General features: G+C 45.4%; 3 protein-coding genes and 1 long non-coding RNA gene across 4 annotated transcripts in view; 1 reads left to right on the top strand and 3 right to left on the bottom strand.

Moving 5' to 3' along the window:
• SSU72 (SSU72 homolog, RNA polymerase II CTD phosphatase) overlaps positions 1-12,473 on the bottom strand; it is a 35,203-nt gene extending 22,730 nt beyond the window's left edge. The window contains exon 1 of the mRNA XM_015888364.3: positions 12,219-12,473. Within this exon, the coding sequence (XP_015743850.1) occupies positions 12,219-12,298 (80 nt within the window). The 5' untranslated portion in view covers positions 12,299-12,473. The remainder of the gene's footprint in view (positions 1-12,218) is intronic.
• Positions 7,435-13,281, top strand: LOC148216393 (uncharacterized). The gene is made up of 3 exons (XR_015795474.1): positions 7,435-7,843; positions 12,461-12,625; positions 13,033-13,281. It is a non-coding gene; the product is annotated as an uncharacterized LOC148216393 (long non-coding RNA).
• A 961-nt stretch (positions 13,282-14,242) lies between these two features.
• Positions 14,243-20,673, bottom strand: LOC103062702 (actin-related protein T2-like). Its single transcript, XM_088136729.1, has one exon. It carries the CDS (start codon positions 15,457-15,459, stop codon positions 14,359-14,361), a length of 1,101 nt encoding a protein of 366 aa, XP_087992855.1. The 5' UTR covers positions 15,460-20,673; the 3' UTR covers positions 14,243-14,358.
• Positions 20,674-20,823: 150 nt separating this feature from the next.
• FNDC10 (fibronectin type III domain containing 10) lies at positions 20,824-23,189 on the bottom strand. Its single transcript, XM_088136730.1, has one exon. It carries the CDS (start codon positions 22,906-22,908, stop codon positions 22,237-22,239), a length of 672 nt encoding a protein of 223 aa, XP_087992856.1. The 5' UTR covers positions 22,909-23,189; the 3' UTR covers positions 20,824-22,236.
• Between the last annotated feature and the right edge of the window lie 1,267 nt (positions 23,190-24,456).

Raw genomic sequence — 24,456 nt, 5'->3', positions numbered from 1 at the left:
ACGGTTCCAGTCCTACATTCGTGAACCCAGAAGCAAGTCTCAAGGAATTTTGAATATATTTAGCATGAAGATTGCAAGCTCATGCTATAAATGGAGCTCTCTGTGCTGCTTACTAAGATTTTTACATTCCACAGCAGAATAAGTACATCTGTAGAAATCTAAACTATAAATAAATACAAATCTCACTACTTTCTTTTAAATAAACAAATGGACTGAGTCTCTTACGTTGGAGTTTGCCTTGAAGGTCACTGAGCCAAACCCAGATTCCCATCACACAAAATACAAGCAGCAAAACAAAGGTGAATAAAATAAGGCACAATAATTCTATTAAGTCCAGTGGGTCTATTCTGACTAAGTCAGGATCTGAGCTCCTGCTCTGGACAATCAGAGAGTTGGTTAAGTTGGAGCGGTATATAAAAATACTATTGGTTTTGGTGCTATTCCACCCACACACAACCCATATACTTGCGACATCAGGACAACAAACATTTGAGAAAACGATGTACGAAGTTGAGCAATGCCTTCTTGAATTGGCAGGTTTTTTGAAGATCTTGGGCACACCTTCAGTCTCTTTTCATGGGAGTTGCCAGGATCCCAAGTTGCGGCACGCTACAAAAGCAGCACGTGCCCTGACCAACTGCCAAGCAGTAGCCCCTCTAGCCAACCTGCACATTACATCAGGAATATTTTGTTATCTCAGCGCCTCCAAATCGGATGTCAACGTTCTCCAGCACAGAAAGCACTCAAGTGCTTCTAGCTTTCCTCCTAGAACTTTTGGAATGCGAATGCAGAAGACTGAGCTTCGAAGCTAAAGCAGAGGCTAGAGAAAACTTCGTGCCAAATTCTGAAGCATCGGCATCGGTTTTCCAGGCAATCCTTTAAGAACGAATTCCAGCCTGCCCTACTAAGCCCTGTCTCAAAAGATTCTCTGGATGTCACCTCCAGTAGTAGTTTTGCAAATCAGTAATTCTGGCAACACGCTTCTTTCGTCAGCTTATGTTGGAAGGGAAAGAGGAGAAGAAACAGGGAAGGAAGAAGAAATGAACCAACAAGGGGCACCAGTACATGCAGTGCTGGAGTGCCCCTGGGCACAGGCCACATTTATGCTGCTCTGGGCATCCAAGCAGTTTTGGAAAGAGTGGCAGATTCGCAATGAGGAAAAACACTCATTCCGTGGAAGGATCAAATATACAATGGTCAAGTCAACTCCATAAATGCCCTTGTGCAAATGCACCTACATGCAGGCTGGCTCAAACAAGCCAGGGAGTGGTCTCACAGAGACACAGGCTTTTTTTAGGCGCAACGTCATTTTACAGAATTGAAACAGGCTTGAGCAGCCCCCTCTTGACAGGTGAAAGTAGCAGGAATAGGCTGGAAAGAGAGCAGGGCGTGATGGCGCTAGACAAGACAAGCCATGATTTGGCCCAGCTCAGAGAGAGGCCACTTGGATCGTTGGGGAGCAAAGGCCCACTTTGGAGGCACTCATATTACAAAAAGCTGGTGAAATGATATTCATAATATTGCATCTCAATTCAGTTTAAATGCAAAGTAAATCCAGTCTAGCTTTTCTTCTGGCTATTCCTATCACTTCTTTTAAATGTGCCCCAAAGTCCCCTTTTCCCACCCACCTCTGGGGTAACCATTGTTGTTAACCACCAATAGGTGGAGATTTTGAAAGAGAAGCTTAAGACCATTTCCCTCTATTCTTTCTCTTTATCCACTTCAGCCTTAACACTTGGGGTAATATCACCCAAACATTAAGAACTGAGACTTCATCTTCTACTTTTGCCATGTCAACCAGAAATTTGTGTCACAACATTGGGATTGGGAAAAGTTATATCAGAAATTAACCTCACCCAATCTGGATGTAAATATTTGCTTATACCTCCTTTCTTTTAGCATTAAATCCATTTCCCCAGCTTTCCCCACAACACACATTTTGATTTCCTTTTAGCTCCTAAACCTGAGGACAGGGCCCGTGTCTTCATTATGAACAGGGCTGAACAATGAATTTGAAATTGCTGAAATTGCTTTAGGAGATATTTGTCCAAAAAGCTGAATTTTGATATACACATAGAGCATTCAACATCTCTGATTTCCACCATAGTCTTCAGCCCAGGTCTAACTCTGCTTCCCCTGAAAGACCATTCTGCTGTTTGTCTCTTTCACATCAATCGAGGGGCCTGAGAAGAGGTGTCAGATCACTTGCGCTATTTCCCCAAATACTTTTTATCTCTTCGTTTACCCCTTTCTTTGCCAGATGTTGCCCAGAGGGAAAAGGTGCACCATTTCCATTTACTGCAAAGTGGGGATAGTCAAAGCCAAGGAGAGATGCCCATCTCATTTAGAGGTGAATTCTCTAAGGCAACTTGGTGCGAAATTGCATAGCAATCTAACCAATGTAAGGGAGCATCTAATTTAATACTCCATTCACAAGAAGAATTTAATTCAAGGCCACATTCATGGCACAGCCCAGATATTTCTTCCCAAGACAGCATTTCAAATTCTGGGGGAATACAGGACAGTGCATGTGGCTGTTAAATGATACTAACACCTCTGGGACTCTGTGGCCTGGCTTGCGCATCACACCCCCCCCCCCCAGTTTAATCACAACTGTTCAATAGAATAAAACATAACTTGCTTGGGGTCACACCTCCCGCTAAGCCACGAACTAGGGTTCAGAATCCTGGCTGGGTTCACACAACACATGAAGCCAAGCCAGGGCTGGGGGACAGTATGCAAATTCACTTGGTTCACTGGTTCTTTGTGCTCTTGGGACTGAGTTTGAAGCTCTGGCATTATACAAGGCAGCTTGTTCCTGGTCATAACCAAAAAAAAAAAAAAAGAACCTTCATTCTGAGCAAAGACCATCTCTTTGGCTAAACCCCTATCATGAGGATAAATTGAAAGTTGAATCTTAACAAACCCTTGTCACTGAGAGAGAAGGAAACCCTTTGCTGTTCCTGAGGGCCAAAGAAAGTGTTTTTAGCAATTTTAACTGTTCTTTTCACCCCATCTGCAAGCTTAGCACTCTGAAGCATGCAGGAGATCAAGCCTTTCCTGTTCAAATGGTCTGTCATGGGGGACTTTTTTTTTTTTTTTTTACTCAAAGCAAGGGCCACCAACAGAAGCTGACTCTCAGAAATTCCACCATTTGTCTTCCACACGCGCGCACACACGCACACACATCAAACTCCAACACAATGTGCTCTTGCTCCATCAACTGAGAATTTCAGCGAGAACATTTTGTCTCACTCCAAATGCAAATGACAGGGCTAATTTTAGGAAGTGAGTCAGGCTCCAGATGGACATCTGGTTCGACAACTGAAATACACTGTACTTAAGCTTGTCCAATTGTGCTTCATCTCTGGCGCAAGGTTGTAAGCAGTCACGACCGAGAAGAGGGCTTCCTCTCGCGGTTGCATCTGATCTTTTGACACCAGAGGCCAATGGTTTAGAGCTCTGACATAGCAAAGGACATTTGTGTGAAACAACAAAGCTGACAAATTGGGAACTGCTTTTGGAGTTCTCAGACAAAAGGATCTGCAGACCGAGCATCTACCCAACCAAGTCATTTCAAGGTCATCATACAAGACCATCACCCCAGACTCTTGCACATACTCCCTGCATTTGACAAAGTCAAATTGATGTTGAATTCTGAGAACTGTAGTCCTGACACATCTCAAGAGCACCGAGGAAGCTGGCTTGAGATGTGCCTGGTTGCAATTATTGTTACTGAGTGCATCTTAGCCACACGGAAACCTGGTTAAGAAAGCCTAACCACAATCTAACACACCTCCAAACTTGGGCTGCTGGTTGAAAACAATGGGCGTCTATTTCAGCGTTGGTCATGATGCTTACTACCAAGGTCTCTGCATCAAGTGGACAGAGTCGGTTTATGAAGCTGAGCCCTGAAACCATGTAAAGAAGAATCAAGCAAAGAAGTCTCCTTTTGGGCTTGCTTTTTATACAGCTGGAAGAGTTGGTGGGCATGCAGGCTGTGAGTCCAGGTGATGCCAAAATCAAGCCAAGGAGAATCAGGATGGGTAGTGGAATCCTGCCAGTTTGCCTTCTGACAGATGGGCCATTTTGTGAAAGCACGAACAACATAAAACCTGAAATATGCTTGTTGTCCCAGAAGGCCTCTCACAGAAGTGGCTTTCCCGACCACCTAAACTCTTCCCTTGATTATGCAACATCTGCTACTTACATAGAGAAAGTGAACCATGGGTTTGCAAACATCTGACACTGCAGGGCTGGTGGCAAAGTGAATACTGTACTATAATCACGCCACACCTTTGAATCATTTTGACGAGGTCCCACTGATTTGCAATGAAGACACTGGGATTAAGAAAGTGCCCTTTCAGAAGACACAACAGAGTAGCTACACTCTGGAAGAAGAATTGCGGAATAAAAGCTCCAGTTCCCTGATGTCATGTTTGTGGGCTGGTTTGTGGATCAGTGTTGTGCCACACCAGCCACTGGGTGATCTTGGTTAGTCATTACATTCTCCTTCAGATGTTCTGAGGAACAAAGACGGAAATGACCCAGAATACCTCCCTGAGTTCCTTAAAGGATATTCAACAATGATTTCTTTGAACAAAATCAACTTCAGGATCTTAAAAGACAAACAAACCAGAATGCAGAAATCAAAGCAAAAAGGCAGACCATAAGACACCGCAACAACTGTGAGAAATGTGGCAAATCTCTGCAATCCTCTTGTAAATAAATAAAAGTGTAACAATAAATGCAGTTGAAACATTGCTCTCCAGAAGAGAGTTAAAACATTTATAGAGATCTTTCCATGGTAAAGTCTGTTACGCTTAAAAAAGGATACAGGCTTGCAACAGGAGTCATATTCCGCAAAGCCCAACACAGTGCTTTAAAGCGCATGATGCACTTTATTTTGCTTTAAAGCACTAAAAGGCACGTGGCGCACTTTAGATCAGCTTAAGCCAGCGCAGGCCCGTGCTGAATGCTAGGTGAGAGGAAGACTGATGTAGGCTGCGCTTCTAATGTGGATCTGGCTTGCAAGAGCCCAGGTGAAGCAGGTGGAGGAGGAATGACATCTATTATGGCATCCCAAATCCCCAGTGAACTGCGCCAGGCTGATTGGGTGCGGTGAAGCACAGCTACAATCCAGACAAATAGCCAACCACATTGACAGCCCCCTCCCCCTGACCGCAGGACTGCTTGTGATCCAATGAAACCCCAAAAGAGGCTCAGATTAAAGGGGTCTGGCTTCATTTGCCTGGCTGCTTAAGAAAAACTTCCAAATAATAATTCTAGCCTCTGTAGTAGAAGTCACTGGATTGGAGGAACAGGTGGGGCATTAAATCAATTAAATTAAATTAAATTAAATCAAATCAACCCATTAAATCAAGTTGGTCTACCTTCTGTCACCCATTCAGACCTGGGCCTCCCTTCTGACAGCCCCGGGGAATACCATTTACCACTGCTCTGTGGAGGAGGAGGAATCCTGTTAGGGAAAAATATGAATAAGAGAAGGCATGGTCTTCCACCATACCATGGGCAACACAGGTTTCTGTGCTAGGCACGCAAAAGCTAGCATGAAATATATTAGCATGGCACCTAGGAGAAAGAGCATTAAGCCTTCTTTTGTCTGCTAGCCTGAACAAACCCTTTAAATTTTCTTACTAGCCTGCTCATAAGGGTTAGAACTCTGTGTTTTCAAACTCCATGTATATAGCAAGGGAAGACAGACTAGCTGTTTCCTAGCAAGCTGATAAGGCCGGGGGGGGAGGGCAGGGGGGAACGACACACAGCCCAAAATCACACTGATGGGAACAAGAAATTCAAAACTCTTATCCAAACTCAACAGACAAGAAACAAAGCTCTTCAGCAATCACTGCCAATGTTAGAGAACATAGTACAGAACTTTAAAGTTCCAAATCCCTTCCGTTTGGAGGATGTTCAGACAATAAACTGCAGGGCATCTAAAGCAGAGAACTACAGTTCACGACTATTACATTTTAATCTATGATAGACCATGACTTGAATTTTAGTGCTAATTATAGCTGAGAGCCAGAGCGGTACTGTATAAGCAGAGATGATCCAGATTCATATCCTCATTGTAGGCTGAAGCCTCCCAGTAAAGGTTTGGACACTGTATCATTGGCCTTTTTAACCATGACTTGCTTAGTAAGCCACAATGGCTGGATTGGTCAAACATACTAAACCATGGCTTCCAAGACACAGTAACTGCCTTCACACAGACAATGTACCCTAAAGCCATATTTTGGCTTCCTGTGATATATGAAGTCACTCTCTTAACTCAGCCAAATTCACGGAGGATTTTTTGAAGGAAAAAAAAAGTGAGCAGTTATGTTCCCTGGCTTGAGGCACTGGAGAAAAGGCAGGATACAAGGATAATAAAGACAAGGGCTCATAAGCAAGCTCTCACTAGAGCACAGCTCAATACTGGGATCATGCAAATGTATACACCCCTCATCAACTAAACTAAGTTTCCCCAAACAGACATTCTTCAGATGTGTTGGAGAGAACTCAGAATTCCCACCTGGCCACTTTCCAACCCTGCTGGAAGGCACCAGATGAAAAACAGGGGTGTGCAAAATGGCAACCAATACATGGACTATGTGAAGTGGCTTGCCTTGAACTACTTAAAAGTCAGTGTTCGTTCTTCCTCAAATTACCGTATTATTCATTAATATGTAGTGGGCATTACTTTGAAGGCTATCGAAGCAAGAGGCTGCTGGTTAAGTCAGTAAAGCAGAAGCAAGTAACCTCCAGAGCTTCAGATGCTGCTGGACTACAAATTCCTCACCATTAGCTACGCTTCCTAGAAATAGTTTGGGGACATCTGCCATGCCACAAGTTCCTGATCCTTGCCATAAAGCAACAATCTGTAGCAAATTGAGCTAGGAAAAAACACACGTGCAAATTTCAAACCTCCTTTTATTGAAAATGTTGTAGGAATGTGGCGTCCTTTCCTGTAGGCTGTGGCTAGGAAACTGTCTTCCCTAAAACCTGTGATGTATGAATAACCAGATATGGTTAACACAGGACACGCAGACTTATTTTCCCATGAAAATACACTCTGGTGAGTAGGCAAGTTTAATTTCAAAATTCAAAGAGTTTGAGCATTTGAAATTCAGCCCCTGCAGCTTCCAGAATCTCTTCAGAAATGCGTTTAAAGAGTTTAACATGTATTATCGGATTCATGCCAGAAACGTAACAATTAATTTAAAGTTCACCATGCCTGCAAAGCCTGTTGAGTTACACAAGTATAATCCATTCATAAGCACATGTATTATTTGTCCACTGCACTATAAATATGTGTATGTTTATTAGAGAGTTTTAAAACCTACTTTGATGAAGAGTTTGTCCCCTTAATGTGTAATAAAAAGCAGTTTTCACTGGAGAAAAATATTAAGACTGAAATCAAATTTGGATCTCTTATCAGTTCTGTATCCATCATGTCACCAAAGAAATGCCGGTCTTCACTGTCACTGCGGTAGAAGTCGAAAAGCAGAATTTGTTTAGGAACGCTTTTTTCAATTCTCTGGTAACATACTGGAAGTATTCCTGTTCGCAAACTAATTGTGCCGGCCTGATCAGAGAGCTCAGTCTAGAGGCAGCATTTAATGAACACCGGAAAAAAAAAAAGAAAAATGGGTATTTCCTGAACAAGCTGCCAAGTGTTCGCAGTGCTGAAAAACAACCATTTTTTATTACGAAAGGGAGGTTTGTCTTAAGACAGCCAAGGAGAAAACACCAACTCTTGTACTGAAGGGAGGACCAGTCACTTCCTTGGGAAACTAGATCAGATGACCTGGAATATAAGCTTGCCTTGTTGTGTTTGGTAAGTAAGAACCACCTCCAAGAGGCTATGCAGGTAAGAGATATAACCTGTTTTCTGTTTTGTTCATTAGGCCAGAAATGAGGCAGATAGGTTTGTAGGAGCAGTTGAGCTGAAGTCTGTGTTAGCTATATTGTAAAACACTTACAAGGACAGACTGAGGAAAGCAGGAGACGGCTGTCAATATAAAACTGGATTTAGCTGCTCATAAGTAATGCCAAGAACCCCACTTCCTGACAAGGGAATTCACTATGCAAATATCACGGGGCAAGGAGCTGTCAGTGAATAATGATTAACAAGCAGGCAGTGGCAATCTGGCTTATTCTTGAGCAAAACACTCGCTGGCACCAGTTTCAATTTAAGACGTCACCCAGAAACAGAGTTAATGACTGCATTTAATGGCAGAAACTAAAGGCAACTAATCATCGGTCCCGCAGCTAAGGAAAAGCCAGTCATGAGAAGAAGCATTCCAGGATGAAACAAGGCATGAATCAAATAAGTCATTTTCTCAGACGAACCTGTAAGTCAAGACAGGATGGGATAGTGGCTTATTCCAGAGAATAACAACCAGGAATCTAATTTCACCCTTTGGACTTTTATACAAGCATCTAAGGGAAGTCCCATTTTCTCCTGTCTCTAATCCCTCTTGGTTTGTCATTCAAAAAGGACCTTACAGGAGACTAAAATGCTGAAGTGTGATCAAAACCCGGCAAGCACTTTGGATCCTGGCCAGGACATGCAGTGATCAACACAGAGCAGGCCCAGAATCAAATCTAAGCAAGAGGAGAGGCGTTCCTAGAATTGGCAACTCTGCTCTGAAGCAAGAAGTCCCGCTTGGGTTTGGGCACATGGCCATAGAAGACAGGAGGGTCAGTCAGATGCAGACTCTGTAGAGAAGCTTGGCCTTCATGAAAAGTGGTGAAAATATATCAGGTTACTGCCCTCTTGCTCACCAAAATATAGAGTCACGGTTCAGAAGCAGCTGTTCCACCATTTTGGATCATTTAATTGAACCTAAAATTAAGCCAGTGCATTAGATCAGCTTTCTCCAATGTGGAAGCTTCCCCTCCAGGTATGCTGGAATTGTAATTCTGCTGGCAGTGGGTGGTGAAGACCGCAGTCCAACACATCTGGAAAGGGAATGTTTGAAGGGGGTACGGCAAATGCCGATCCCCCTCCTTTCAATGTATGTTTCCATACTGAGCTGTGGACCACCCTAACTTTTATCAGTTTTGGGTCAGCACAGTATGTCAATTCAAGGATAAACACTAGGCTTTAACATACAAGTGGCTCCTCAATGTCACACAGCGTGCAGGCTAGGCATCTGAATGGTGGGCTTCCTAACCTCCCATTCTTACTTTCCTCAACCCACGGCATGTTTCTTGGTTATGATCACATATCAAAGCAACTTAACAAAGCAAATATAAAAACTCCTGAAGAGTCCCAAATGACAGCAAATGACTTCACAAACAAAAATCTCACTCCTTGTTGAGAACTACTCCTTGTGCCCCACCCTGCCACCTTCCCTTACTAGTGTTGGCTGGAGAGTCTGACATACACACGTACACTCCACATGATTTGCTTCTGCTGGCATTTCTTCAAAAACATAACAGCACATTATAACATCAACAAATATTTTATTGCCAGCCTCACTGTAAATGTGTGATGACAAATCAGCCCCCAGGCACCTTTATGTGCATGTATACCCAGATGTTGTAATAGAATGTTTGGTTTGGGAACCCATTTTGTTGCCTGCTGATTATAACATTGCATTTGCAGGGGAGAAAAAGGAAGTGTCTCTTGACTTAAAAAAAAAAAAAAAGAGCAAGAAGTAGGTTAGATCCTGGGGTCAAAGGCTCCCCTAGGCTGGCACCCAAATACTCAACTGACCAGTTGCAAAATGATGTCATGCTGACCAATTTACATGGTTGTTTTAAGTGCTTTGCGTACGGGAGATGCTACATAAATGACAAGCTTTATGCACAGAGCTCATGAAACTGCAAAACAATCTGTTCAGTTTAAATTCTGTCTTTGAGAACCTCAGGCACATTACTACCTCTCTTGGCACAGGAAAAGCTAAACGGTCTAAAAATTACCACCTATCAGTCTTCCTCCCAGTGTCCTAGCTTAGAAGCTGGCTTTATGTATATTGTGAGAAGCTTGGAAAACAAGTTATTGCCATCGCTTAAGCAAGAGCGTTTCTCCTTAGCTTTTTCGTCAGCCATGCCCTTCTTCAAACTACTTCATTCCATTCCTCCCACCCTTCATTTCTCCTCTTCCAACTAAGCCCAGCATTCCACTAGCACGCCCGGTCCTTACTGAGTTAGGGAAATGGCCCTCCTAAGCATTTTTCCAAAAATAAATTAAATGCCTCAGAATTCCCAAGAGTCTGAAGCGCTTAACTTGCCACCCCCACTGCTTACTTCTCAGTGACCCTGTTTAAATTGTGGTTAGCACATATTTCAAGCTCTTTTATAAAAGGAATGATGCACAGGAAGCATTCTAAATGACACTTCAGCAAAAAATCTGTTAAACATGATTGAGCAACTGTGTCAGAGGGCAGGTTGAGAAGAAAGAATGAAATATGCTGGTGCTAGATACAAATCTGAAGGGGAAGGAACTACAAATTCTATGAAAAAAGTGGTATTTAAATTACAATAGGATACCTTTTCCTTTAAGTCAGTATTTACATGGTGGGGGTGGGGGGTGAAGAATATAATGAATGATTGAAAGGAACCTGGCAAGATTTTTAAAGTAAATAGGTTCAGCTTTATCTCCTTCCTCCCTAAGCACACTAACTGAAAAGTTTATTTTTTGTTTATCTGTCTCCCTCCTCTAATGAACTAAAGGAGGACAAGATAAAATCCCCATAATCATTATGTCATGCTCAAGGAAGCTCCGCCCCAAAACTGCACAGCCATTACATGACAGGAAGTGTTTTTTTTAAAAAAGAGGCATTGAATAAGTCTCTAATAAAATAAGGGAGACTATTTACAGCTCTTCAACCAAGATCTTCCTGAAAGCAAGCATAAACTGACAGCATGATATAGAGCTTTCTTTTTCCACCATCTCTCAGTCTCTAGAAGACCCTTCACATGTGAACTGTTAACCGTACTAATGCTAGGTAGGACTAGATGAGTGGGGATGATGGGCGATGTTGCAACAGATCCACAAGCCTGCTCCAGAGGCATAAACTAGTCTCTGTATAATGAAGAAGTGAGGAATTCAGGAAACATGGGGATAAAAGAAGTTGCGGTAGCCCCTAGCCAATTGTGGCTAATCTCAGAAACCAAAGCAGAGTCAGACCAGGTTACTATTTAGAGGGGAGACCACCAGGAAATGTAAGGTGGGAAATCAAAAAACATCCTGGGGGGGAAAAAAACAGCAGCTAATTTCTACACATGGATGTGCTCATGTAATCACCATAATCTGAATTCAAGTCCAGAGAGTCTTTACCTTTGTTCAACCCAGGTAGTAGCATTTAATTGATTTGGCTAATTTCACAAATAGGTAAGTGGGGTCAGCCCCAAATGGATTATTAATTTAGAGTCTTGACTAAGGAGTTAAACACACCACAGAAAGAAAGAACAGCAAACTCTCTCTGTACTGTTGCTACTAAACCTACAACAGGCAGGAGCTAACAGTCACAAGGAATTGAGTCTGACTCGACATTATCCCCACTCCCTGTTTAGCATTTGGATTAGGGCATTCCCTAATCCAAATGCCAAACAGGGAGTGGGGATAATGGAGATTTTAGTCTGAAACATCTGAGATGTACCAAGTGGTAAAAAGTTGTCAGGTGGATGCATTTAAAAAAAAAACCTTAATCTATCCAGAGGCCCCAGTTTGAGGCAGGTGGTGGGCTGAGCATTATGGGAATTGCAAGCCCAGTACGTAGCTAATGGGTGATTTCAGGGCAGTGACTCTCTTCCAGCCCAGTTACCTGATAGGTTTGCTGTTGTGGGGAAAATAGGAGGAAGGGGCTCTATATATAGCACCCTTAGCTCCTAAAGAAAAGGCGGGATATAATTCTAATAAATCAGCCATCAAAAACACATTGCAGGGCACCAGACTGGGGGAGGCTGCAGATACTTGGACTTGTGACTCAACACCCCCACTGCCGGCTGCTCTAAAATAGCACGATGGAGAGCCTCCTCTTCCTGCCCCCCAAAGGGAGAGAAATCCCTCGCCCCACGGTTTACATGACGTCATATCTATGAAGAAACCGGTGACGACGATCAGGGCCTCTCCCTGCCCGAATATCGCCATTAAACACCGGACCCCATTTTCTTGAGGGAAAGAGGGCGTCGTCGTTGTCGAACTGTGGCAGGAGAGCGGGGAAGCGAGCGGGGCTCGGAGCGAGGCCTAGTGGCGTTACCTGAGGATATTGTGGGCCTCCATGCTGCGGTTTTGGTTACTGGAGCAAACCACAGCCACCCGGAGCGGCGAGGAGGGCATGGCTGGTTGGCGGGGCGCCCGCCCGGCAAGGTACAGAGAGAGTAGGGATGGGGGAGGGGTGGGGGCCGGCGGAGGGCCCGCGGCGACGCTTCCGACGACGGCGGGGACGACGCTGCTGTTCCTACCGGCGGCGATCGCTTCCTCCTTCTCCCTCTCCCACAGAAACAAAATGGCGGCCGCACAGAGCGGAAAAGGCGGGGCCTGGCGACGTGTCGGGCTCTTCCGCCGTCACTTCACTTCCGCTTTCCTGCCTGCCAAATCATAGAGGAGAAGGGTAGAGCGACTGTCCAACCTCGCCTCTTGTTTCGTTCTTTATCGTTCCGTGAGGTAAGTTTTTTTTTCCCCCCCTTCAATCTGGTCTGTGAAGAGAAACGGGATTACGGGGGACAAGTGTTGCCGCACTCCCATACTCGCATTTCTGTATCATTATGGAAGCCGCTTCCGGCGCACCATAAAAGGAACGGGCCTTCAGGCGGGGAAACAGCGCCGCCCTAATGGCCGTGGAGTAGCTGTTGTACCCGAATTATGATTACCCGTTTAACCGCCGTAGTTGCGCTCAAAGAATCCTGGGAACTGTAGATCGTTCGCGGCGTCGAGCGCTCGGCGGGAAGCGGCCTTTTTGCCTCCCGAGAACTACATTTCCCATGACCACTTGCTCTTACCTCAGAGAAACGTAAGAAATGGAGTTCTGAGGAGCGGGCAAAAGATCTCTGACAGGCTTTCGTTTCAAGCAGGTGCCTTCCAGAGGACTACACCTCCCATTCTGACTAGGTATTCTGAGAGTTATAGTTTCACCGCATCTGGAGAGCAGGCCAACTCTGAAGCTGAGTTCCCAGGACAACCTGGCTGCGTTCACCCAAGACGCTTATCCTGGTCATTGGATTAACCCACTTTCTGGGTTTGTTCAATGCAGTGACCTATCAGCTAACCAAAGCCTGTGTTTGTACCTCATGCTCAACCATAAAAAATAACCAAATTTAATGTTGACCAAAATTAGTATGTTGTGTGAATGCCATTGTTGGAGTGTTATCTAATATGGTTAAATATTTTGTTTCTACTCTGAGCCACTAACCATAGTGTGAACCTTCATGGTTCGTATAGGGGCTGGATTGAGCAAACTATGTTTTTTAACTGCAACATACTTTATTCCATGAAACTAAGACAACTGCTAGGTTATAACGTGGTTGGCTTGTTTGTGTGCAAACCTGGACAATGTTTATAGGTCAGTGTGTTGGGGTGGACTTAGAAAAGTGGGTTAATTCAGGACGATTTAGTGTATGAATATGTTATGAACACATCTAGAGAAGGGATGGGTGGGTTCACCCATTATTTTAAGCCATACTAACTACACTTTAATCAATAAACTGCCATTTGCAGGGTTTGCACATGGCCCTAAGAAACAAACAAGCAGACTGCCTTTGCGGTTGGTATGATGTATGTGATGGTTAAGTGGATTTCAGTCTGAAATAGAGGTAAACCAGTTAAATGGGGAAAAGCAAGTTGGTGATGGGAATCTCTACCTGGAATTTCTTTCCCAGCTCTTTCCAGCAACATAGTTCCAAGAAGTTGTTAAAATGTTGGCTAGAGCTTCCTTAGAAAACTGACCAGAGACATCACTGCAATGCCTGGGATACAGCTCTACCTTTCCTTCCAATATAAAAGCCTCCGCTTGGGAAAGTGCAAAAACCAATTTAAAAATATCAGGGTTAAGAAAACATTAAATTGCCTTTCTCCTTTTGTCTTATGAGGTTTCGCTCTACTCCCAGTAGGAAAAAATAGAAAAGTTGGGACTGAAAAAAATTCTCATACTCTAGACCCGTTTCTGAAGTAATAAATGAAAGCGATCACTCTTCTGAAACAAGGCTAAACAGATCTAAATAATCCAAATATGAAGGCCTTGTCTAAAGCCAAGAGACATGTTGCTCAACTGATCATGCACTTCATGCACTTTTAATCAATCAGTCTCACAAATCAGCTTTTAAAAATTCGCGTTTAGTTCCATAGACAGTTGACATACATTTTCATCAGCAGAACTGACTTTTGCTGGGCATCCTGGTTTCCTAAAAACACTTCCGGTGAATCCCAGCCACACCAAATTCTTTGTAGTCCTCAAGTGTAAACCACATTGGTTGAAAAGACGTCAGCTGACTAATAATAGATGCGCCCACCCAAGCTGCGCAGGACCGGTCTGGGGGCGCTATGATTCGTATGGGAACACCGTTTGGAACTTGCTGCTCAATCTCTTTAAAGATTCTTTCATCCAGGCCCCAGAAGAGAGATGACCCTCCTGAGAGGACCACATTCCCATACAGGGGAGCCCAAATGTCCTTGTCACACTTCCGGATGCTCTTGGTGATCATGGTGTGGATGCCTGGTGCCTCAACACCTATGGTCTTGGGTGTAAAAAGGATTTCTGGCGCTTGGCAGAGACGCAGATGGATTTTGATGGCATTCCCATCTGGCAGCTTCAGGGTCTCCTCCACCTTCTTCTCAGCTTCTTGCTTGGGATCCAAAGCCACATAACAAAATTGCTCTTTGATGACCCTCACCACACTTTTCTTGGCTCGGCTTACCGAAGCAGGGTTGTTCTCCAAAAGGAGGCTGGCAAGGTAATCCGTCACATCCCTTCCTGCGACAGGGAGTCTGGATACTCCATGAGGCAAGCAGTATCCGTCATAAATTGGGACAGAATGCGTTACTCCATCCCCACTGTCCAGCACCAAACCAGTGGTACGAGCAGAAGTGTACAGAGCTAGAGTAGCTTGGATCGCAAGGTACAAAGCCGGAACCTTAAAACCTTCAAACATTAGCTCTGTGATTTTTTCTCGATTCTGCAGTGGATTCCTGGGGGGCTCTGAGAGAAACACAGGCCTTGTGCTGGGCTTCACCTTAAGTTCATGCTTGTAGATATATCTCAGCAGCTTCTCCATATCATCCCAACAGGAAATAATCCCCCGTTCAATAGGATAATTCAGCAAGGCCCCTTTCTTGGAAAGGGCTCTGCCCCCAATATAAAATTCCTCTGCTCTCTCTCTAAGTTGACCAACAACAGATGGGACAATGGATTGTGGTTCAGACTCACCAGAAATCCCAGCTTTGCAAGACCCGGATCCATTATCAATTATTACAGCTGGTGTTTGTAAGACTTTGATATTTAACATGGCTCTGTCAGCAAAAGAGCCCAAATACTAGGAGATCTCTTGATTTTCCTCTGGGATCTGGGCTTTTTCAGAATGACAGATAATGAAACATTCTCAGGTTTTTGACATCACAAATGGACAAGTTCTGCCCTATTTAAACAGACAAGTTGGCAGTTCCCTGAAGCTTTGGACCATGACTATTTTTGCCATCAGCTGAAGCTGATGGGAGCTAGTCCAAAACCTCTGGAGGGTGCCAGGTTACCTCCCTCTGACTTAAATTATGATTTCTCTCAAAGAATCCTGGAAATTGTAGTGAGGTGGGGTATGACAGTGCTTTACCAGCTTGTTAATCTTAAAAATGTCTCCTTTCATGGCAGCACTACAGTATAAAGAATCAAGGCAGAGAACTAGGACCTTTTCTAAATGTCCTTATCCCACTCCACAAACTCAGTTTTGGAAGAAGCCATGGGATATAAAGCATACTATGATCTGCGTAATATAAATATAATGGATATGAGAATAATCTCCATGAAAGATGTGGGCGTTTCCTCTGAAACAGATTCTTATTCATCTACTTGCTAAACAAACTTTTAAAAAAATCTAGCCAGGCTTCAGAGGTGGAGTTGAAAGATACATAGGTGCCCATAAGCAGCATATTCCATCCCCATGCTTTGCAGCACAGAAAATAAATTGAGCCTATTTGTTGAATATCAAATATCTGAAGAAAGTTATTATAGCTCTGAGTTTGGGGGCTATCGAATATAGTCAGGAACTACCATGGAAAATCCCAAAGATGCTATGATAGAAATATTAACAGATCCAAGAAGTAAAAGGTTTTTCTCTCCTGTAATGAATTCAGTCAGCTTATGGTTGGCTAAGTGGTAGATCTAATGAGGCTGCAGTTGAATGCAAATGCTTTACCTTCTGGGCAAGGAGATTAATGTTAGCCTCATGAAGGGTTTCCATCAAATACTGACAAGGAAGCTCTCAGGAGTCATTTATGAAAGGAGAATTTTGCTGCATCCCTTCCCAAATTTCTCTCTGTGCAGAATTTTTTGCTGAGAAAGGAAGAAGTAAACACCCACCCAATGATATTCCATGGCTGAAATTAGATTGGAATCTAGATTTCCCCAGTCCTAATTCACCCTAACTGCTAAACCACGGTGGCACTCTCTTGAGACTTCCTATCCCTAATTTCTGTTAGCAGAACCTGAGAAAGCTGTTGGTTAGGCCAACAGATCTACGCTAGATGGCGGTCAAGTGTTGCAAAGATTTGAATCCCCAGAGCAGGCAAAAAAAGTGAATAGGGTTAAATAAATAAAAGTAATGATGGATGGATTCCTTCCAGCTAAGGTTGTCAATTGGCCAGCAAAGAAATTGGGCTGGCCAGCTCTTTTGCATTTAAATGAGGTGCCAAATGCACAAATCAGTATCTATAAAGCTTTAAATAACAGAGGGATGGTGGCTTGCTGACAGAGCTCTACTTAGCACGCAGATTCCCAGTTTTGATCCCAGTAGCTCCCTAGAAAAAAGCCTGCTAGCTAGGAAAGGAAAACACCATTTTCTCTTGGACAGAAACCTTTTGCAACACAATCTCTGTCTTGCTTCACTTGGCTTTCCTAGTTTTGTTCTCCCTTGACTTTGCCTTGCTGGAACTTAAGTTTCTGTCTAGGATGGCAACTTTTTACCCAATTAAGACCGCTACCCAGAGCAGAAAAAGATGAAGGTCTTAGATTGTAATCATCTGTACATTAAGATTCTCTGTTTTCTTTTGGGGGGGGGATATTCCACTGATGCACAAAGGCCCACTTTCATTGTAATAAGCCACCACACCTTAAAAAAATCTATGACAGTTATTGGTATAAATCAAGATTATTTGGTGAACAAGGGAAAGGCAATCTAGCAAGACTGTCTTCATCTGTACGTAGCAATGAGGGGAGAGCTGTATCAATTCACTGAAAGAGCTGAGCCCTGCAAAAAATGGGTATGCACAGTATTTTGCATAAAATATGATTTTTTTTTACAAAACTACGCAGCTAACAAGGAAGTCCAAAATCTGAGCTGAGGAATGTTTCAGAAGAATCCCTCCACGGGGATTAAGCAGGGCTCCCGCTCAGCACCATTAACAGGCCTCCCAAAGAGAACAGAGCTGGCTTAGCCCACTTTGCAATCAATGAACTAATACATATATATCATCTTAAAAGAGGGGAGCTTTGGACCACTCTGGCCAGTCTAAAATTGTGCATATACACAGCACCACATAGGGCCATTCTTTACTCTGCTACTCTGCCAACCTTCCTCCCTCTCCCTGTTCTCAGATGCGTTTCCTTCCCCTAGATCCCCCACTTCTCCCTTTGGTGTTTTGTCTGTTCATTCCCTCTGCCTGAGTTGGCAATCAGGACTGGGGAAGGAGGGGGTGAGAGTGCCTTTATTTACAGCTCTTTGAGAAAGCTGTCTGGTGCAATCGCATTTCTATTCCTGCCTCGCACGTACCCATCATCCGATTTAAAAATAGACCTCCATTCCCATCCTGTTTTCTGTTTGTCTACATGGTGAGAAAGGTGCTTTCTTACTCTTCCCCCTCCCTGGCTTTCCCCTCCCACTACCTGATTTTAAGGAAAAGTCTTCATTTGGAGGGAGGGAGAGAAAGGAAAGAAGAGAGAGAGAAAAGTTATTTTCAGCCACCTAGCTAGACCAGGAGAAAAAGACAAGGGTGAATAAGGAATATATTTTCTTGACTTATAATTACTTAACAGTGACAGTTGTTTTTAGAGATATTAAGAGAGGAAAACTGTATCAGCCATGCAGAGGGCACTATACATTTTGGGGGATGGCATAAATTTGGAAACTGATCAATTGAGGGGTGAGTTATCTTTCTGTCCAATAGCCCCCAATCTCTGATTTGCTTCCCTGGTGAATTATGGTCTTTATTCCCTTCCCCAATACCTTCTGCTTATGAGCAGAAAGGCATAAACAGAGGCCCCCCAGGACTATATACATCTACCTCAGATTCTGATTTCCCCTCCTTGCCTGCTTCCTCCAGGCTCTATCCTCTGCTTACTGGGCAGCATAAAATGTTGGTCTCAAACTCAACACAAAGAGAAATTCATCCGTATCAAGCTGAAGGTCAGGTTTGGAAGATTAGCCCTTTTCCTTGAGGTGCTAGCTTTCAACATGCAGTGAGGTATAGATGGAAACAACCATCAGGTGTCCTCTCTATCTTTGCCACCTTCAGAGCAACATGCTGCACAGAAGCATGATTCTTTGGAGCATGAACAAACTCCTTGCTTCTTTGGATGTGGGAGGAACAGACCCACAAAGCTGAGCTAGATACGAGGCCAGGCTAAACCCTGAGAAATTGAGTTCAGGAAAACGAGAAGATAAAAGCTCAAGTACCGGTCTGCAGTCTGGAAGAGGAAGTAGATCCACACCCTTCCAGAAGTCAAGACTACAACCTGAAATGATGGAATCCAACACAGGCTGACCTAGGACACAGCCTCTGATCATCCTATTATTGTTACAAATGCTACCTGAACAACCATATCCATATTACTGCATTTGGGCCCCACCTTCTGTATACCTGGGATATGGTTTAATTGCACAGAGGTGTGTGCACAAACACCCAGACATTAAAAAAAGTGCCTACTGACCCACACTCTGTGTTTAACCCACTTTTATTTGCTTCTGATGGACAGGCCCGGGAGCCAGTGAGCCTCCTTTCTTTGCATGGTTCTCAACCCCATTCCTTCTTCATGCTGCACGGTGACCAAGAAACAAAGCCTTGCTCCCCAAAGGCATTTATTTAAAAGAAAAATAGCAGCAACCATAATAAAACAAAGACGCAGCCAGGCATTCAACACATTTGGCCAGTTTCCACTGGGAATACAAGGGGAAAGAATGAGTGGACATCAAATTTAAAAGTTCAGCAGCTACTTTAGTGAAAGCGAGAGCAATGGACAGGCTTGGTTATCCTATAACTGCACAACAACTGGGAAAAGCAGGACAGCTTTCAGCCCGAAGGCACAAGATTAATATTAACATGATAGCCTGTCTACACTGGAACTATTACGGAAGCAGTAGGGTAGAGCAGAGAATGACGGCCTGACAAAGTGTTTTAGAACTTACTTCTTAGAAATCCAGGCGGTGACATAATCTGAGTTTTCAGACCCAGAGGTGTTATATAGCAATTATGCAACAGATAGCCCTTAACAGCATCCTGGGTATCAGCCAGCTGAAAGATCAGCTCTATCAAGTGCCACTAACATTTAACTTGGCATTTGGGCTTTTCTTTCTTCTCCCCTCTCCATCGTGTTTTCCTTCTGGGTTGTTTGTTTTAAGATTGTAAAGTAGCTGGCAGAAATGTTAATCATTCTGTCAGCCTTTTGTCTGGGGACTGGATAAAAAGGCTACAGATGAATTTTTTTTTAAAAGAAATACAAAACAAGTATCACCCCTACTCTTCCAGCTTTTTGCCCTTTGCCTCAGGCAGTAGAATATCTTGGGTTAGTCCTGACTTTAATTTTATTTCTTTTCAGTTTTGAAATTGGATGCCAAGCTAAGAGGGCCAGGATGGAAGTCAAAGCAAGAAACTTCCTAGTGAAATGTTGACATCTTCGGCCGAAAACCAACTTTGTTCATTTTCTTCTCTCACGGTAATGGTTTCTCATTTTATTTTTTAGGAAGATTAAGTATCTGGCCTGCAGTCTTACAAAAATGGATTAAAAGCTACCCCAGTTGAAAATTGGAGTGACAGCTAGAGTTCTGGATTCACAAAACTGCTCAAGCCGCTGTTTAACCATAAAGTATTAAACGAACCACAGTTGGCTGGATTTGCATAACACGCTAGGATATCAATCAAGTTTGTAGACATGGGAAAATATTAAAACTACTCAGACTAAAGCCAAATAGGAATGATAATTGGGTTTTACATATGTTAATAATGTCATTTTCACAGGTTTTTAATTGCTTATATTTTCTTTTTTACTGTTAGCAGCCTGGGGTGTCCTGATGGTAGAAAAACTGGGATATAAATTAAGAAATGCTCTGGTTTGTTACAGCTGAAATTGACCGGACTTGTCATTGCCATTTTCATGCAATAAGCTGGGGTTTGTCAGTATTTATCTTCCAGTTTGAATAATATTTCACAGTACCTTAAATTCTACATCACAGAAAACATTAATAGGTATCCAAGAGTACCTCATCTAAAGGTAACTATTGCAATCGAATATACACTTACCTGGGAGTAAACTCATTGAAAAATGGGGTTTACTTCTGAGAAGACATGCATAGGATCGCACAGTAGGCACCTCAGAGAATGGAATTAAACTCTTTCAGTGCATTTGCCAAAGCCAACCATTTTTCCCGAGCACCGGTCCAAGGAAAATGGATGTTATTCTCATCAGCAACAGCAACATCTAACCACATGTTTGTGAACCCCCTTCATCCTCTCTAAACCAGCCCTCAGACATTTCAATTTCTTGAATCCATCTCTGGGAAGGAAATGAAACATCTTTGACATCAAGTTGAAGCTAGGAAATTAAAACTCAGTATTTTTGGATAGCCGGTCTGAAACTTAATTTTAAAAAAAAGAGAGAGAAAGCTGGGAGTTTACTGAAGGTTTGAAGGCAAGATAATTGGAGAAATGCTAGGGAAATGGGGACATTGCTACATATGGCTGCAGCCCAAATAATGATCAGCTCTCCCTAGAGTGGAAAAACCCACATCCAGATTCCAAAATGACCCTTCTGGACGTATTTGAATTCAGATGGAGGCTTTTCAAATGCACGTTGCTGAGTTTCTGATTTCAAGAGGGGCTCCGTGATGGATAGTTTGAAGAGAGCTGTGTTTTAAGAATAGAGCCCTTCTTGCGCACATAGGGGCTTCTGGGTTCGAGCCCGGCAGTCACCCCAAAGGCTGGCAAACACCCACGGGAAGTTAGGCAAAGCGGCTCCTGTTCCAAACAGATTGTTCCAAGGTGGAAGAATTTGGCGCTTACATCCGACCACCAACTGAGAGTTCGCCCTGCATCGTGGCACTTCAGCTCAAGCACACCTTGCAAGAGAAACCATTTCATGACTGAGCGGTCATCCCAGGAGCCCCCAAAATGAATGCCAGGTAACTGGAGGACCGGGGGGGAGAGCTAGCCATAGTCAGAAGCAGCCCCAGGTCCTCTTAAGTGAGGCAATTCAGGATTTTCTCTTTGCTCAAAAGAAAAAGGCAAATGTGAAATCTCCTTCTTGTCAAGCTCAGCTCACGGCAACTGTACGGATATACCCAGGCGAGCTTTTTGAGCAACACCACAAAAGCGGCTTGCCACTTCCTTCTTCTGGGAGCCTACGCTCGTGAGATCTCCAGGTGGTCTCCCATCCAAGCACTAACCCTGCTTGAGCTTTCCAGGCTCAGTCCAGACTGGGCTGCCAGCTGCCAATCCAGAAGCCTGAAGAGCGAGTCAGGTGTCCAGCCCCCACCTGAAGAAACCCTTTACTCTGAGAAAAAAAGCCATTCCCAAAAGTCCTGCTCTTTTCCTTTCCTACCCAAGGAAGGGACCTGCACTCTTCCAGAACTACGGCTCCCAGAATGCCTCAGTCACCATAAGCGATGGGCGCTTCAGCACTGGCCACGCTGGCTGGGACTTGCGGGAATTGTAGTCCCGCTGCCGCTGGAAGGAGGCTGGGTCCGGGGGGGAGCTGCCGCGCGGCCGCCGGGGCAGGCGGAAGGAGGTCCGGCCGGCCACCTCGCGGGGAGTCCCTGAGTCGCCCTCGAGGGCTGCTGCCAGCCCGGCGGCCAAGGCCGGCGGGCTCAGTTGCCCCGCTTGGCCGAGGCGGGCGTGAGGTTCTCGGTCAGGTAAGCCACCAGGAGGCAGATGAGCACCAGCATGACGCAGATGGAGCCCCCGACGGCCGTCATGGCGATTACGATGTCCCGCATGCCGGCCGGCTCCACGGTGAACTCGACGCACTCGAACGGCCCGGCGGGCGGCTCGGGCCCGCTGCGGTTGGCGGCGGCGAAGAGGGGCTGCAGGCAGAGGCGGTAGCGGACGCTGCCGTGCGCGTCGGCCAGCAAGTAGTCCCGGCAGGCGGTGCCCAGCCGCACGCTGTCGCACTGGAAACGCGTGTAGGCGCCTTCCCACGAGCAGGAGAGCGCGAAGCCGCGCAGCGGGGGCAGGCCCTCGGCCGGCGCGGGGGGCCAGCCCCACTGCAGCAGGACGCTGCCGTTGCGGAGCACGTTGGCCAGCAGGGCGCGGCCGGGCGAGCGATGAGCCGTGCAGCGCTCCGGCGCGCACTGGAAGCCCCGCGCCGGGCTGCGGAAGCACAGGCGCCCCGGGCCGCCCTCGCTCAGCACCTTGTAGGGGCACCACGGCTCGCCGCCCGCCGCCTCCGCCTCGGCTCTGCGCGGCTTCGGGCCGGCTCCCCAAGCGCCCGGCGCGCGTCCCGGGCAGAGCAGGGCCACCAGCAGGCAGAAGGCGAGCATGCTGGCCGCGCCGGGGCATGGGCAGCGTGGATCGAGCGCTCTAGCGCGGCGTGGCCGCCCCGGGAACACCGGTGCGGCGGGCTGGGGCGGCCGCTGCCCACCCTCGCCTTTCCCGGGCAAACGGCGGAGACATTTTCAAAGTGGCCACTTGGAGACGGCACGGCACCTCCTGGCGCCTCCGCCCGGGGAGAGCGGGCAAACTCCGCCCCCGCCTGCCGCCTCCCTGCCTCCCGGCGCCGCCCTCGCGTGTCGCCTGGCCGCGGGGGTTGTGGAAATGCTGCACCGCCGAGCCCCGCGCCCTCCTTTCCTTGCGCTACTCCCCGGGCAACCTGGCCGCTTGCCGGACGCTGCAGGGGTGGTTCGCTCGGACCGCTAGAGGGTGCCATCGAGACCGAGAGGAACCGACGAGTGATGCCCTCTAAACGTGGCGTGTGAACTCAGCCGCTTGCACCCTGAGCAACATGCCCGAGTATGTTAGCCTGCCTGTGCAGTTCGGAAGCTAGTGAACATTAAGCAGGGTTGGAGCTGGTTAAGGCTTGGATGGGAAACCACAAGGAAAGCCTGATGTTATTGGCTAGACTGGGAAGTGAAAAAAAAAACATTGTGGAAGAAGGCAGTGGGCAGAAATCTGCCTGGAAGTGCCTAGTGAACTCGCTTAGATTCAAATTCCGCTTGTAGGAGATTCTCCCTTTTGCTCACATCCAGAGAAATGTTTACTTTCTGGGCCAAGTCCTTTGAAAAATGTCTGCATTTGCAGACCATCCAGGATTTGGCCCCCTTCCGAAACCGTCTGCCCTGGGAACAGCAAGCTCTCTGCAAACAGACATTAATAAAACCTTGTCAGGGACACCGAATTGTCTTGGCTGCAAATGAAGCCAAATTTAGAATCCGCTCGGTCTAAAGAGACTCGGCAGACTTGTGAGATCAAAATAACAGTTTGCAGGGCCAGGCCATTTCTCTCCCTTTCAGCAATAAAAAGGAAGCTGCTAATCAGGATTCAGAAGGTCCCTCTTTCAATTCTGAGCTTCTCCCAAAGATGCAGCCAGCAAGTGACGAAGGCTGGGTTCACATCACAACATCCCTGGTTGGCCTAAACTCTGGTTTCTTGAATAAGCTGCCAACATCCACTGGGCATTCTTTGGCAATGAAAAGGTGACTGGTGATAGGCCAGGGTAAAAAGTTTTTTTGGAAAGGTAGAAAGTTTCTTCGGGGGTGGTGGGAAGCAAACTCCCAACTTCCCTTTTGATGAATATTTTGTGGCATGTCCACCAGGGGGCACCCAAGACATGCTTTCAAAATTCCACATACTGTATTCCCCCCCTCAAAAAATCTGACCTTTTCCCCCTAGACGTTGCGCACTTCCAGTTAAGCCTGGAGTCTTAATCAAATGAGCTTAATTAAATAGAAAATGCATTGGCTAGATATGCCGAGCAGGGAAGCTGCAGAATTGGGCTTGAGTTGGCGAATGGGCTGGGGCGATTGAGATGTAGGTCCTCCCTCGGCCCTGAAGCTCACTGGGTGACTTTGGCTCAGTCGTTTGGCCGGTCT

This window comes from Python bivittatus, unplaced genomic scaffold, assembly GCF_059951505.1.
Source record: "Python bivittatus isolate LINGU-HERP-01145 unplaced genomic scaffold, Pbiv_v1 ctg000090_np1212, whole genome shotgun sequence".
NCBI classification, from domain to species: domain Eukaryota; kingdom Metazoa; phylum Chordata; class Lepidosauria; order Squamata; family Pythonidae; genus Python; species Python bivittatus.
Note: the sequence above shows the minus strand (reverse complement) of the source record. Positions and strands in the feature narration are given on the sequence as shown.